The 15,520-nt window shown below is 42.1% G+C and overlaps 1 protein-coding gene across 3 annotated transcripts in view; it reads left to right on the forward strand.

Moving 5' to 3' along the window:
- Positions 1 to 6,848: 6,848 nt before the first annotated feature.
- LOC121579739 (CD166 antigen homolog) overlaps positions 6,849 to 15,520 on the forward strand; it is a 76,347-nt gene continuing 67,675 nt past the window's right edge. For all 3 annotated transcript variants that reach the window (XM_041894590.2, XM_041894592.2, XM_041894591.2), the window contains exon 1: positions 6,849 to 7,143. In XM_041894590.2, the coding sequence (XP_041750524.2) occupies positions 7,086 to 7,143 (58 nt within the window). In that variant the 5' untranslated portion in view covers positions 6,849 to 7,085. The remainder of the gene's footprint in view (positions 7,144 to 15,520) is intronic.

Here is a 15,520-nt window from a genome sequence, read left to right on the forward strand (position 1 = left end):
GATAGGTCAAATGAGAGACTTAATTTCAACCAGTAGAGAATGTGAAACGCTTTATTGAAAGAAGTTCATTATCCAAGTGTTATAAATACATAATATATGCATTATAAATATTATAATTGTAATATGATATTATAAATACAAGTTCAATCTGTACTTCACTGCACATCTGGTGTGCATTATAAAAACAGAGGTAGAAAGAGGAGGCGGGTAGAGAGGTGTAAGAAAGAGAGTAAAAGACAGAAAGGGAAAGAGGGAAGAACAGATGAGCAGGGAAGACAGCATATGATTAATGAATTACAGTGCTACCCTAATATTCTCTCAGTTCATCACAATTACATAATAGTGTCTCTAGCGGTGTCTCCTAACCAGCCTTGGGCCCTCAGTTGGCCCGAAGGTTACCTTAAGAGCGGGTGAGATGGTGATGACGGGACTGGGGGTTGGCATCCTCTCTCACATCAAAACATACCTGATGGAGAGATAGAATTAAAAAAGCACAAGTCTTAATCATGCTAACACTGTCAAACATCAGGAGGTGAAATGCAAAACGGACCTTGGATCATTAACTCTGGGACTACTACATCTCTATCTGTATTTCAATTAATAATTCACTTTAATAATACTTCCTGTTGAACCGACCAAGTGACCTCTCACCTCTGATCATGTTGTGCCCTCTATGTGTCAGCCAGTTCAGATGCGGAAGGGTTCACCGACACACACATATATATATATAGAAGGTCCCGTGTAGCTCAGTTGGTAGAGCATGGCGCTTGCAACGCCAGGGTTGTGGGTTCGATTCCCACGGGGGACCGGTATGAAAAATGTATGCACTCACTAACTGTAAGTCACTCTGGATAGGAGTGTCTACGTAAATGTAAAAATATGTTTTTCCGAGCCACGGCCTGTTCACCCCGCTATCATGCAGAAGGCGAGGTCAGTGCAGGTGCATCAAAGCTGGGACCAAGAGACTGAAAAACAGCTTCTATCTCAAGGCCATCAGACTGTTAAATAGCTATCACTAGCCGGCTACCACCCGGTTACTCAACCCTGCACCTTAGAGGCTTCTGCCCAATATACATAGACATGGAATCATTTGCCACTTTAATAATGGAACACTATTCACTTGAATAATGTTTACATACTACTTTACTCATCTCATACGTACAGTGCCTTGCAAAAGTATTAATCCCCCTTGGCGTTTTTCCTATTTTGTTGGATCAAATCAAATGATACAACACCCCCAAAAAGCTATTTTCATTCCAGGTTGTAAGGCAACAAAATAGGAAAAATGCCAAGGGGGGTGAATACTTTCGCAAGCCACTGTACATACTGTATTCTATTCTACTGTATTTTAGTCAATGCCTCTCCGACATTGCTCGTCCTTATATTTATAGATTTCTTAATTCCATTATTTTACTTTTAGATTTGTGTGTATTGTTGTGAACTGTTAGATAATACCACACTGTTGGAGCTTGGAACACAAGCATTTTGCTACACCCGCAATAACATCTGCTAAAAATGTGTATGTGACCAATAACATTTGATTTGATAACCTAGAGGATTTAGGGATGAAGTGAAGGAGAGAGACTGTTATTGAGAAAATAAGGTAGAGATAGTGTTAAAGAGATAGTGTTCAACAGGAATCTGTGTGTGTGGTCTCACCTGGTGTCCACACTAAGTGGCTGCAGAGTTATAAAAACAACAACAACACAGAGTTACATATGGAATAAACAAAACATACAGTCAATAACACAATAGAAAATATATATACAGTCTGTGCAAATGTAGTAAGTTATGGAGGTAAGGCAATAAATAGGCCATAGTGCAAAATAATTACAATTTAGTATTAACACTGGAGTGATAGATGTGCAGAAGATGATGGGCAAATAGAGATACTGGGGTGCAAATGAGCAAAATAAATAACAATATGGGGATGAGGTAGTTGGGTGGGCTAATTACAGATGGGCTGTGTACAGGTGCAGTGATCGGTAAGCTGCTCTGACAACTGATGCTTAAAGTTAGTGAGGGAGATAAGTGTCTCCAGCTTCAGAGATTTTTGCAGAGGTGAAGATTTCCCGCACACGGATCGCCTCCCGTGCTGCGTTGTTGGCCCCCATTCTTGAAACATCCTGCAGAGTAGCAGACCTCTCCTCTGGCACACGGCGGCGAGCTGCAGATCCCCTTCTGGTCCTCGTGTCCATCCTCATGAAGTTATGCAGGACACAGATAGCCTTCACACACCTGAATTCCCCCTGGAGGTAGTCCAGATGGCCCTGGTCACCCAACCTTGCAGTGCCCTACACAGTAACTGTAGGCAATCGTTTTGAAGGAATCTCCAGTTACAAGGTATCTATAGAAATATGGAAGATAATGTCATTATTATACTTTTACATCAACAGGTCATTGTGGATTACTAAAGTATAATATCCCTTATAACAAATAATGATGACATTGGATAGAAAGATGCATGTGCACACAAATGTGCATGGGTAGCATGTGACAACAGCAGGATCATACCAAGGATAGCATCAGAAATGAATACATAAATACCACTTGAAGCTTGGTGATGATGAGTTGATCATTTTAATCAGCTGTGTAGTGCTAAGGAAAAAACTAAAATGTGCACCCCTTTGAGTCCTCAGGACCAGGACATCTTCATCTGCAGACAGGCTTTCACAGCTCTCTGTATCTGAGGACAGAAAACATCAGAAGAAACAGACTTCATTATACTCAAATTAGACAGCACTGAATATTATGTTACTATTATCTCCGTCCTCACTTCTAAGGACTGGAACTACACAAAAGTACCTGCCCTATCCAGAACAGCCTACTCTCTCACTTTGACAGTTGGTGATGCTCTCCTTTCACCCTCCTCCATGGCTGTTAGCTAGCCAATTTTCCCCCAACATCGGACACCCCCTAACTTCGGACACTCTCTAGCGGTTGGAGGACTAAATCACCTCGAGCTCAACATTTAAATGGACTGGAAAATAATGGTAAGTTTTGCGACTAATGACACCCTTCTAGCTAGCTGACCACCCATTTTCAGTGCAATTTATGTAAGTTAAGTTAGGTTTTGAGAGTTTTCAAAAAAGTTATACAGTGGGGAAAAAAAGTCTTTAGTCAGCCACCAATTGTGCAAGTTCTCCCACTTAAAAAGATGAGAGAGGCCTGTAATTTTCATCATAGGTACACGTCAACTATGACAGACAAATTGAGAAAAGAAATTCCAGAAAATCACATTGTAGGATCTCACCCCGTGGGGTCAAAATGATCACAAGAACGGTGAGCAAAAATCCCAGAACCACACGGGGGGACCTAGTGAATGACCTGCAGAGAGCTGGGACCAAAGTAACAAAGCCTACCATCAGTAACACACTACGCCGCCAGGGACTCAAATCCTGCAGTGCCAGACGTGTCCCCCTGCTTAAGCCAGTACATGTCCAGGCCCGTCTGAAGTTTGCTAGAGTGCATTTGGATGATCCAGAAGAGGATTGGGAGAATGTCATATGGTCAGATGAAACCAAAATAGAACTTTTTGGTAAAAACTCAACTCGTCGTGTTTGGAGGACAAAGAATGCTGAGTTGCATCCAAAGAACACCATACCTACTGTGAAGCATGGGGGTGGAAACATCATGCTTTGGGGCTGTTTTTCTGCAAAGGGACCAGGACGACTGATCCGTGTAAAGGAAAGAAAGAATGGGGCCATGTATCGTGAGATTTTGAGTGAAAACCTCCTTCCATCAGCAAGGGCATTGAAGATGAAACATGGCTGGGTCTTTCAGCATGACAATGATCCCAAACACACCGCCCGGGCAACGAAGGAGTGGCTTCGTAAGAAGCATTTCAAGGTCCTGGAGTGGCCTAGCCAGTCTCCAGATCTCAACCCCATAGAACATCTTTGGAGGGAGTTGAAAGTCTGTGTTGCCCAGCGACAGCCCCAAAACATCACTGCTCTAGAGGAGATATGCATGGAGGAATGGGCCAAAATACCAGCAACAGTGTGTGAAAACCTTGTGAAGACTTACAGAAAACGTTTGACCTGTGTCATTGCCAACAAAGGGTATATAACAAAGTATTGAGAAACTTTTGTTATTGACCAAATTCTTATTTTCCACCATAATTTGCAAATAAATTCATAAAAAATCCTACAATGTGATTTTCTGGATTTATTTTTCTCATTTTGTCTGTCATAGTTGACGTGTACCTATGATGAAAATTACAGGCCTCTCTCATCTTTTTAAGTGGGAGAACTTGCACAATTGGTGGCTGACTAAATACTTTTTTTCCCCACTGTATATGTACACATTTTGTGGAACTGCATATTGTAAAATTCGATTGCGCGACAGACCACACATCATTTAACATCCAACTTTTTACCTCTGAAATATAGCTAACAGATTTTCTAATGTTGCTAGCTTAGTTGCTAAATGTTGACAGAACTGCTAAGACAGCAAAAAGGAAATAAATTGTAAACGATAATTCATATCACGAAAACAGCTGAATGTTGTCAAGCTTTACCGTATCAAAATTGGAGTCCTCTGACGGAGGCGTTTTGCACAATCTGCAAAAATGTATTTGGAACTTTGAACCATTCACTTTTTGACACCTATCACTGTTGGCTATGTTTCAACAGCTACATAGAGGCAGTATTTAGTCAAATGTTACAATGTATGCATCAATATTAAACTAATTGGGACATAAATTTTCATTACAGATAACATCAAACAAAAAACGTGGGTACACTTTCAGTTATTGTGAAAACTTTCATCACCTTTCAATGCCTTAGCTTTGAAATGTAAATGTTTATACATATTCAGATTGAGTTATCTTTCTTAAATGTGTATAGTATGCCAAGTTATTTAGCTACATGTATTAACACCACAGCATGAAGAAAGTCAAGAGGAAGCAGTGGAGTGAGGTGGACATGTTCCATGCCATGGAGGACTGCGGGGCAGGGATGGCTATCTGCCAGGCTGCCAAGGTTAGGCATCTTTTGTTTTTAGGAGATTACCATGTGTATGTGAATTTTATCTGCTAGTAACGGTTTTCTTTTCGTATCTACCAAGGTGCATGGTGTACCTCGGCAGACCCTGGCAGACAGGCTGAGCGGCCAGGTGACCCATGGTTGTCGCAGTGGACCACCCACATTGCTTGCACCAGAGGATGAAAATTATCTGGTGCAGTACTGTATCTACTGCGCCAGCCATGGGTTCCCCTTCACCAGACAGAGGCTGATGAAATACGGCGACAAAATACGCAGGTATTTAGGTGTTCTATGTATTTATGTATGTAGATTGGTGGACTGACTGTTCTCAATGTGTGTGATGTAAATGTTCTCAATGTGTGTATGGTGATGCCAAAACAAACATTTTCATCCTGGATGGACAATTATATATTCTATTCTATTGTAGGTTTCGGCACCCAGGGAAAACAATCCCGGTGGTGGGAAATGTTCAGGAGGAGGCACAAGAACCTGAGCATGAGGAGGCCGGAAACCCTGGACAGGGGGAGAGCTGAGTGTGCCACACGTCCGACGATGGACACCTTCACTTCTTATGAGAAGCACTTGGAGGAGAGTGGGTTGAGGGAGAAACCCAGACAAATCTATAACTGCGATGAGTCTGGGATTCGTATCGAACAGAGCAGGCACAAAGTGCTGGCTCCCCGGGGCGCAAAACACGTGTACCAGCAGGCTCCGGGGACCAAGGAGCACATCACAGTGCTGGCCTGCTTCAAACGCAGCTGGGAAGGACGTCCCCTCGTTTATCATCTACCCCAAGTGTTTCCCCGGTGGCCACTACACACTGGGAGGCCCCCCCCCCCAAGCCTTGTATGGACGGTCAAGCAGTGGCTACATTGACGGGGACCTGTTCAGGAAGTGGTTTCAGCACTTCATTAAGCATGCAGTGAAAGAGCGCCCTCTCCTTCTCCTGTTCGATGGGCACAAGAGCCACATGGACCCGGAGGTGCTCGCGGCGGCACTAAGGGAAGGGGTTATACTTTGTCTTCCACCACACTGCACCCATGTCCTGCAGCTGCTGGACGTGGCATACTTTGGCCCTTTAAAGGTAGCTGGAGACCTTAGCCATTTTGACCACTCCTACATGGTAAACAAATCAGAATTTGCCAGAGTATTCCACTACCCGTACCAGCGATGCAAGGACATGCACTATGTGGTGGAAGGGTTTAAGAAGTGTGGCCTCTTCCCTTTTGACCCTTCAGCCATTGAAGGGTCCTGTTTGATGCCGTCTTGGACCCTACTGGGTCCCACCACCGCCTCTCCTGGAACCAGCAGCACTGTGCCGTCCATCAGCACCTCCTCCCCAGCGACCACAGGAAGACCCTCAGCCCCTGCTCCAGTCCCAGACCTAGCTCTAGAAGAGCACCCCCTAATAGAGGTAGCTGGTGATATTTAATTCACTTAGCTAGCTATACAGTATATAAAGTTGGCTAGCTAGCTACGTTAGCAGCTCATTTGAGATAGCCTGCACTGAAGAGCGTGTTAGCTAATAATACATCGTTTTTTTTACATTTTCAGAATGTATTTACTTACTTGATTAGGTTCTCCCAGCCATGTGAACGATTGGAAACAGGGCAGCAACGTTTGTTGGTCACCAGAGCGTTTTAGAGCATATTACTATTTACCTGTGAATAAATTCATGAAATGGAGAATGGATTAAACTATTTACCCATTTAATAACCACACCTTCGTACAAACTTGCTATGCTAAATTCTTGACGCTCAATCAAACTGCTGCCATATGCTGTCAGCACGCCCACAAGTCACGTAGCTTGTGGCGAGCCACTCTGGGCGGCCTAAGCTTCACAGCTCCCCTCCCCTACACACACACACACACACACAGCCCTCTAGCGAGATATCGCTCCGCTTCGTACTTTTACCTGCTCATTCATACGGATACACAGCGCTTCACTTGTTCCGGCTTTCCTGCGTCCGAGAAAACAATTCATAAGCGAGGAAAAATATATTATTATAGCGTCAAGCTATCCTACGAACTACACCATCCTCACGTTTTATTGAGTATCACAGGTAAATTCGAGAGGAAGAAATCTTGATATTTCGAAGGATGGATTCGACTGGCCACTTCTTGCTTTCTCTCGTCACTGCTGCGACGGTTCTACAAGGTATGTCGAGATTTATAAGCGATTTACAGATACAGAAGTTTCATCTTTGATATAGCCTATTATTAGACTATCAGAGCACAAACAACATTGTGTAATACGTTTTTGTCCAGGTGACACATTACATGTTTAATTAAAGTTCTGTAGTCAGATCATAAAATAATATTGCAATATAAAGTTTAAGTGGCATTGACATTCGTTTCTGAACTTTTAAATGAAACATTATTGATATGGCCTAATGATGATTAAAATGACGCTACGATGACTAGACAAAGTGATACATAGAAGAAGGTCAACCACCATTGAACACCAGCGGGAGTGCGTGTGTGTAGCCTGTATTGGAAGCTTATGTAGACTCGGCTACAGTCGACTAATGAAATGAACTTCTGAAACGAGACACACTCGTCACATGTGAGAGGGCCATGAACAGTACCTAGTAATGCCTAATGCGACTTATTTCCTGGTGGACTGCTCTCATTCATTGTTGTCTATCCCCCTGTGAACGTACCAGAGTTGGCTAGCGAATCTATTGATTCGTCACGATCTCAGCTTTCGTCTAATATAAAGTTTGACCCTCTGTAATGAACACAAAGTGGTTTTGTTAAACATCTTCAAATTGTGTTAAAGTTTTTTTAATTAACATTCGAAATAAATCGGTGTGTGTTTGTCATAGAACGATGGGACGACTTCCATATCGCTGTGTTGACTCTCTCGCCTTTGCAGCTTGTTTGAGTAAAATGTACTGTTCCGCCACAGATGGACTCCCGAGCCTCCAATGGCTGTACATATGTAACCCTATACCCCAGAGTCATTCGAGGCCAACTGAATTGAAGCAGGGATTGGCCCAACAGAAATCGATTTATAAACGAATTACCTTGATATGCCTTGATAAAACAATTACATTATAATGAATGAATCAACATTTAAGAGGTTTTAAAAGGAGACTTGTGTATAGGCGCACTCCGATTTTAACAGCAAACAATATGATGAGGCATGTGATGTAATTGAAATTCAATGCTTAAGAATATAAATTACTACAGCAACCTAGTGTGTCATGGGGAAGAACCCATTCGAATTCGGTAGGCCTAACTCAGTGGCATTATCTGTCATTCCACACTCCTGCTGTTAACAGCACTGCTCTTTGTTAAAGGGACAGGGGGCTGTCTGGACATTGACTTATCTGGTTAATCATCTGACATGGGCACCGGAATTCTTTTGGTTTGATTTAAACCATGCTGAAAGCCACACCAGACCACTGATGACATGATGGATGATGTTTGTAGTTGGTATGTTGCATCCCAGAGAGTAGTTGCTCAGCCGAGCCTCTCAATAATAATAGAAAAATTGTCAAGTCATTGTACTTTTTTAAAAACTGAAGTTTCATGGCATACTGATCTGTTAAGTTAGAGTTGCATAGTGCCTTACATTATGTATAAGTTCAAATGGATATTGGCTGTTACACTGAGGTGGTTGCATTTTCCATTGAAATTGAAAAAAGTATAAATCTACAATTCCTTTGGGATGTGTGTCAGTGGAAATATGTTCTATAACAGTCACAGGTGTCTCTTTCAATGTAATGGAATAAAACTATTCACTCGACAAGGCTGCTGGTGATATGTTGTAGCTGACAAGATAATGGGTGTGGTATCCAGCTGCGTTGTGCTGTACCTCCAATTGCTTTAGCCTCAGGTGGATGCTATCCACCTCGCCCAGACATGTAAAATGGCTTTTGTTTTCTGTTCCCGGAGGGAAATACCTCAGTATTAATGCCAAGCAGGACAGTGGGGGAGTTTCCATCAATCACAGGGGCAGTTCTTGTGATGGTGTGCTGGGTATTTTACCTTAAACTCCCAGCACCTCTTGGAAAGTTTAGTTTCTTTTTGAAGCACCCTCCTAAAGCGCTGTCTGTCATGGACCATAGGTTGAGCTCCCTCCTGTATGGAGAAAGGCTGCTTGCTTTTAGTCCAAGTGCAGCAGGATTAAGTATTCAGCAGGCAGCCTTGTAAGCTAAGAGGTTGAGTGTTCAATTAATTCAACCTTTCCCTCACACTCATGATGTAAATACAAAAAGAGCGGTGCTCACTACCTAGCTTTTGCAGATTGTCTTTCCCAGCCACATTTATTTTGTCAGACTGTAAAATACCATGACTAATTGACAGGCATCGTTGTACCTTTCTGGCTAGGGCAGTGACCCTGACCCCTTGTGCTGCCGTTTTTAACAACAGCCTTCATGCAAGAAATAATCGTTTCTGGCCTCTCAAAGTTGTTCTATGTTATTAAACAATTGGGGAACCATAACCAACATGATCACTATCTTGTCGAAACACCACTATTGTCGTCATGCTCCTGGTAAGAAAGGGGAATAACTAAAGGAAACCCTCCCTCTTTCCTTCCCTTCATGTGAGCTAATGTATGATTCACCAGTAGCAGACTAGCAATGCACTTTGGTCTTTCATTCAGAGCGACAGTGATGTCATGGGTAAAAAGTCATTTGACTGCCTGGGAACGTGTGATGGTATCAAAGTGGGGAAGTGAAACACTGTTTGCTCAAGTTTCTCAGGAGACTAAGCGTTGCTATGCTTAAGTCCACCATGCGAAGAAGCGACTCCGTGGGGAAATACAGACTCCAGGAGCAGAATGGAGGCAGTGGAATGTGCTCATGTTTTCATGCCACCTCATTTTGGTTTGAGGATTGAATTGCTTATGGGCAAAAAGGGACCTGCACTGTGTCAGACTCTTCTCAATACCCATTAGATTTTTAACTAGAAAGTGTGTGCATGGTTAAAATGGGGTTGGCAATTTCAATTTGCATATTCAATGCATTGTCTGAAGCACTGTTCAGGAAGACTGCAGGTGTTCGGAGTAAATGCTGGTTCTGATGACACGTCAAGCTCATGAATGGGTTAATTTATCTGTAATGTAAACTTAGAGACAGCAAACTTGATGTGGCTCAGTAACAATGAAAACAGTAATCGATTTGAAGCTAAGTCATTTGCCTGAGATGTTTCTACACGATTTAGCAATTACTCTCTTATTATCTAAGCAGCCATCGCTTGGGACCTGGCTGCCATTGATGGGGATCAGGGGAGGGGAGAGAACCCCCTGGCCATCAGGGGAGGGGATGGGAGAGAAACCCCTGGCCATCAGGGGAGGGGACGGGAGAGAAACCCCTGGCCATCAGGCTTTTACAGCGAATTGCCTAGGACATGTCACGCACTCCTCCTGTTTGCCTCATCTGCGGTGATGCTCAACCGGTGCCCCCCTTCATCTGCGAATGGACTAATCTCAGCTCTGGTGAGAAGGGACCTCCTATCAGCATTGCCTTAAAACGACTTCTGGAAGATTCACTGAAACACAACTGTTTTTTTTTTTTTATCCCTTTGAATGTTTGCAGTACACCCACCCTACCCATCAACGGCATATCTGGCAATTAAAACAATGTTTTCAGGGAGTTTATTATTATTTTTCTTCACAGAATGTTAGTCCAATGCTGTTCTATGGAAGAGGCTTAGAAATTGTTTTTTTGGGAGATTGGGTTAATAGTGCTTCTTGGTGGAGGATTTTAACCGAGAGTCAGCATTCGGATATGAAGAGTATTGTTCTCGAACTCTGAAGACGCAAGGTTGTTCATCCACACCTCCTCAAATCACACAATGGAGAGCAGTGTGTTGAAATATTCGGAAAGATAAATGGGAGACTCACTTGAGTCCTACACACGCAGTGCTTATCAGGTATTGTGGCCATCAATTACGGAAGTTTATAAAGTTTACTGCCTTCCTACTTGCAGCTGTCACCACACACCTTCTCGGACTGCTGTTATTAGAATTGGATTGTGAAAACCTCTGGGCGACCTGTCAGAACACACTTAAAAGGAAATCAATAGCTATCAACGACATCTTAACTGGACATGGACTCCCGTGCTGTCGGTGAGGGAAAAGGTGCTTACTTCTTCCTGGAGAGAAAAAAGTGGCGATTATCCCAGTCTTAGACGTCAATCAACGGGTGAGCTTGCTTTGAGCTGTTCTTGAAATGAGTGGGATTAATGAGGCACCTGATCCTAATGAGACTCTGACAGGCAGTCAACAGTATTGCTCTCTCTGTGTTCCATGTCATGTTATCACAGTCTCAGCTGGCTAGCGAAGCACACGTTTCCAGCCTCAGGGCTGGAGTTCAGTTGAAAGCTTCCTACATGGAAGCTTCTAGTCAGTGGCTACATGCTTAAAGTGCCCTGCATCCAGGCTTTTTAAAATAATATTTTAGCTTATTACAGGCCAGGTAATATACATGTATTGATGTTGCAGTCAATGCTGGAGTTGGAGGATTAGCATTGATCACTAAAGCACCCAATTACTTTGAACATACATTTATGGGGCTATAGCTGCTCAACTTAATGGCCCACTGGCACCGGCTGTTTGCTATTTTAGGTTGAATATGGTTCCACAAGGCTCGTGAATGAAGGGGACAATGCTTAGTCTGATTCATTTCAAAGGAGTGGCTATAACACTGGTATTCATATCCCCTGCGTTTTCATATAGAGGAACTGTTGTTGCCTGCGACATTGCAAGACTCTTTTATCAGAAAATCGTGTTAAATGCTTGTCTTGGCATTTGCTGCATGTCTGACTTTAAGGAAAAAGGTCACAAATTGAATTAGATCTTTTTTTATCCAATCTAATGAATGATCTAATACTTTGAGCACATCAAAACAGTTTGCCATTCAAAGGCACACAGCCTTACTGCCCACTATGGAGATCTTGGAATAACTTTATTTCCCCCATTTGAAATGTCTTACTTTGATGTGTAGAAGACATTATCTGAATGATGATCAGACATACAGTGGGTATGAAATTATTGAAACCCTTGATAAAGATGAGCAAAAATGACTGTATAAAATACATAATTCAAATACTGAGCTATATTGTATGCCCCCTCAAAATTGGGAAATTATTTTATACTAATACAATTGCTCAGAGAAATATTTGGTTTAACAAGTATTTTTTTTCTCTCAAGGTAGGGGTCAAAACAATAACTTTCAATACCTCACCTTGCGAGGATAGCGGCACTGAACCTCTTTCTAAAATGTTTTATGAGTTGGAGAACACATTGGGAGGGATCTTAGACCATACCTCCACACAGAATCCTTCTAGATCCTTGATATCCTTCATCTGCGATTATGGACTGCCCTCTTCAATTCAAGCCACAGGTTTTCAATGGGTTTCAAGTCTGGAGACTTAGATGGCCATTGCATTTAAAAAAATGTTTGTGTCCAATTAACAATTTCTTTGTGGATTTTGATGTTTGCTTTGGGTTATTGTCTTGTAGGAAGATCCACTTGCAGCCAAGTTTCAGCCTTCTGGCAGAGGCAACCAGGTTTTTTGATAAAATGTCCTGGTGCTGTGTAAAGTTCATGATTCCGTTGAACTTAACAGGGGTCTTAAGACAAGTGGAAGCAAAATAGCCACATAACATCAATGATCCACCACCATATTTTACAGTAGGTATGGGGTTCTTTTCTGCTCATGCATTCTCATTTCGACTCCAAACCCACCACTGGTGTGCATGCCAAAGAGCTCTATTTTCATGTCGTCCATCAAATGTAAATGCCTGGAGTTTGCTAAATGGCATTGGCTCTTGAATTGGAACCGGTGCTTTGTTCAGGTGACATGAAAATAGAGCTCTTTGGCCACGGCAGTGGTGGGTTTGATGTTGAAATTAGAATATCTAATACCTTTTTCCTTAACGTTAGACAAAGGATATCAAGGATCTGGAAGGATTCTGTATGGAGGAATGGTCTAAGATTCCTCCCAATGTGTTCTCCAACTCATAAAACATTTTAGAAAAAGGCTCCATGCAGTTATCCTTGCACGGTGAGGTATTGAAAACAGGGGTGTCAATAATTTTGACCCCTACCTTTTTGAGGAAAAAAAGTATTACTTGTTAAACAATCTCTTTCTCTGAGCAATTGTATTAGTATAAAATAATATCGTTTTCAAATTGTTTTGAACAGCTCAGTATTCTTTCATAGTCATTTCTGTTAATCTTTATCAAGGGTGTCAATCATTTCGAACCCCAGTCCACATTTCTTGATACTATTCTTAAAGCAGCAATATGTAATAGGGATGGGCATGAGTACTCAAACTGATGTCAAAACTCAGTCTTTGACGAGAGATCACTTTTTTTTCCAAATACTGTGTGACGACAAAGCTCTAGGCATGTCTTTCTCCATGCACACTCTCCCCCCAATTCGTGCTCTGTCATTGTTTTCATGGTGAAAATTGTTTGTGAATGTTGATGAATTCCCCGCTATACACTGAGTATACAAAACATTAAGAACACCTGCTCTTTCCATGACATAGACTGAGCAGGTGAATCCAGGTGAAAGCTATGATCTCTTATTGATGTCACTTGTTAAATCCAATCAGTGTAGATGAAGGGAAGGAGACAGATTTTAAAGAAGGATTTTTAAACCATGACAATTGAGACATTGCTTGTGTATGTGTGCCATTCAGATGGTGAATGGGCAAGACAAATATTTAAGTCTTTGAACGGGGTATAATAGGTGCCAGCTCATTATTAGGAAGGTGTTCCTAATGTTTGGTATACTCTGTGTATATCAACGTATAACCAGTAGTAAATGTAGGCCACCGTTAATCATTGCCATTTCCCGATTTAATCTAGAATGTTTGGTTATGGTCATTTCTGTTCATTCAATATATTAATTCTGCATGCCGTTGTCATTCTTGTAGTGAATTTGTATTTCTATTTATTAAGGATCCCCAAGGCAGCAGCTACAGTGCCTTGCAAAAGTATTTATCCCCCTTGGCGTTTTCCCTATTTTGTTGCATTACAACCTGTAATTTAAATGGAATTTTATTTGGATTTCATGTAATGGACATACACAAAATAGTCCAAGTTGGTGAAGTGAAATGAAAAAAATAACTTGTTTCAAAAAAATTATACAAAATAAATAATGGAAAAGTGGTGCGTGCATATGTATTCACCCCCTTTGCTATGAAGCCCCTAAATAATATCTGGTGCAACCATTTACCTTCAGAAGTCACATATTTATTTAGATTGCACACAGGTGGACTTTATTTAAGTGTCACGTGATCTCAGTGTATATACACCTGTTCTGAAAGGCCCCAGAAGCGGCACCATGAAGACCAAGGAGCTCTCCAAACAGGTCAGGGACAAAGTTGTGTAGGAATACAGATCAGGGTTGGGTTATAAAAAAATATCCGAAACTTTGAACATCCCACGGAGCACCATATAAAATCCATTATAAAAAAATTGAAATAATATGGCACCACAACAAACCTGCCAAGAGGTGGCCGCCCACCAAAATTCACGGTCCAGGCAAGGAGGGCATTAATCAGAGAGGCAACAGACACCAAAGATAACCCTGAAGGAGCTGCAAAGCTCCACAGCGGAGATTGGAGTATCTGTCCATAGGACCACTTTAAACCGTACACTCCACAGAGCTGGGCTTTACGGAAAAGTGGCCAGAAAAAAGCCATTGCTTAAAGAAAAAAATAAGCAAACACGTTTGGTGTTCGCCAAAAGGCATGTGGGAGACTCCCCAAACATATGGAAGAAGGTACTCTGGTCAGATGAGACTAAAATTGAGCTTTTTGGCCATCAAGGAAAACGCTATGTCTGGCGCAAACCCAACACCTCTCATCACCCCGAGAACACCATGCCCACAGTGAAGCATGGTGGTGGGCAGCATCATGCTGTGGGGATGTTTTTCATCGGCAGGGACTGGGAAACTGGTCAGAATACAGGGAAATTCTTGAGGGAAACCTGTTTCAGTCTTCCAGAGATTTGAGACTGGGACGGAGGTTAATCTTCCAGCAGGACAATGACCCTAAGCATACTGCTAAAGCAACACTTGAGTGGTTTAAGGGGAAACATTTAAATGACTTGGAATGGCCTAGTCAAAGCCCAGACCTCAATCCAATTGAGAATGTGTGGTATGACTTAAAGATTGATGTACACCAGCGGAACCAATCCAACTTGAAGGAGCTGGAGCAGTTTTGCCTTGAAGAATGGGCAAAAATCCCAGTGGCTAGATGTGCCAAGCTTATAGAGACATAGCCCAAGAGACTTGCAGCAGTAATTGCTGCAAAAGGTGGCTTTACAAAGTATTGACTTTGGGGGGTGAATCGTTTTTTTGTCTTATTTCTTGTTTGTTACACAATAAAACATATTTTGCATCTTCAAAGTGGTAGGCATGTTGTGTAAATCAAATGATACAAACCCCCCAAAAATCAATTTTAATTCCAGGTTGTAAGGCAACAAAATAGGAAAAATGCCAAGGGGGATGAATACTTTTGCAAGGCCACTGTACTCTTCCTGGGTCCAGCAACATTAAGGCAGTT

The sequence above is a fragment of the Coregonus clupeaformis genome, chromosome 13 (genome assembly GCF_020615455.1).
Source record: "Coregonus clupeaformis isolate EN_2021a chromosome 13, ASM2061545v1, whole genome shotgun sequence".
Lineage (NCBI taxonomy): Eukaryota > Metazoa > Chordata > Actinopteri > Salmoniformes > Salmonidae > Coregonus > Coregonus clupeaformis.